The sequence below is a fragment of the Bison bison genome, unplaced genomic scaffold (assembly GCF_000754665.1).
Source record: "Bison bison bison isolate TAMUID 2011002044 unplaced genomic scaffold, Bison_UMD1.0 scf7180017864291, whole genome shotgun sequence".
NCBI classification, from domain to species: domain Eukaryota; kingdom Metazoa; phylum Chordata; class Mammalia; order Artiodactyla; family Bovidae; genus Bison; species Bison bison.
The window spans coordinates 2,214,105-2,215,345 of record NW_011494863.1 but is presented as its reverse complement, the minus strand read 5'-3'; the positions used below and the strand labels follow the sequence as shown (position 1 = coordinate 2,215,345).

The 1,241-nt window shown below is 45.0% G+C and overlaps 1 protein-coding gene across 1 annotated transcript in view; it reads right to left on the bottom strand.

Annotated features, from left to right (window-relative positions):
• Positions 1–393: 393 nt before the first annotated feature.
• The window catches only part of LOC104996371 (protocadherin beta-11-like), a 2,883-nt gene continuing 2,035 nt past the window's right edge, over positions 394–1,241 (bottom strand). Inside the window, 3 exon segments of the mRNA XM_010850631.1 lie at positions 394–976; positions 978–1,198; positions 1,200–1,236. Of these exon segments, the coding sequence (XP_010848933.1) occupies positions 730–976; positions 978–1,198; positions 1,200–1,236 (505 nt within the window). The 3' untranslated portion in view covers positions 394–729.

The window sequence follows — 1,241 nt, the reverse complement described above, 5'->3', positions numbered from 1 at the left end:
TAAGTCCACTCTACAATAAATTATGGTTCAGGAGCCTGCATTCTACTAGATTGCATTATACCTTTGTAACATTAGTCAGATATCTGGAAAATAAAAACTTTAAATTCCAAGATTATGTGGGTGGTCACAATATTAATATGTCTTCACAATAACCCTCCAGGATCAATAAGGAAGAGACACTAGGAAAATTGCCTTCTAGCCCTTTCTAACAAGGTGATTATGTTTATCAAAGGACATTATTTTCAGGTATATTTTCAGCAGTAATTAAACGTTTTAAAAAGTTAATTAAAGAGTGGTGAATTTAAAGAAAGAAAAATGACATTTCTGAATAGCAACCAATATTAAACCACAAGAAAAACTGCAAAAAATGAAGACATGCTTGAACACTTGAAATACTTTGAAAGTGGTCTGCTTTATTTTATCGAAAGCATAATTGTGAGTGAAAGTTCAACTGAAGAAAGAGCCATGTGAAAAAAGTTACTTGGTGTAAGGCAAGTTAATTAATTATGAATTAAGACCTCCTTGGTTAGAGAATAAGTTACTATTTGTAATAATTACAACCACAAAAAATAAGCATTGACTTAAAAGAAGATGGGTACAACATGCAAAGATATAAATAACTGCAATTTCAAACATATATTTCAAAAGTAACAGTGCAATTTCAAACACAACGATGGCGTGGAAGCAGCACAAAACAACATGTATATTAGATATAAAACTTAATTATGGTCACTGAATACTGAACCCAAGGCTATTGTAGGAAGTATGATTTTCCTCTATTTCTTTCCCGGTGCGTTGGGTCGGGAGATTGGGGAGAATCGGCTTCAAGAATTTGAACTCATTCGTCCCAGTACCTCCCATCAGACACACCTCATACTGGTAGCTCTGGGACAGGGTCCCCGTGCCGCTGACGTCCACCAGGTGGCCTGGGAAGTGGCCCTCGGCCACCGGGCAGCGACCCGCCGAGGCCGCCCCGCCCTCTGCACAGCCGCACCGCCACGAACACCAGCACCGAGAAGAGGAAGAGCGACGACACCGACGCCAAGGCCACCACCAGGTAGACGGTGAGCGGGTCGGCCGGCGCCGCGGCCGCCGCTTCCGCTTCCGGGGCCGGCAGGTAGGGCTGCGAGAAGCCGTCCACCAGCAGCACGTGCAGCGTGACGCTGGCCGACAGCGGCGGCTCGCCGTTGTCCTTGACCCAGCACCACCAGCCGCTGCTTGGGGCCGTCGCGCTCGCTCAG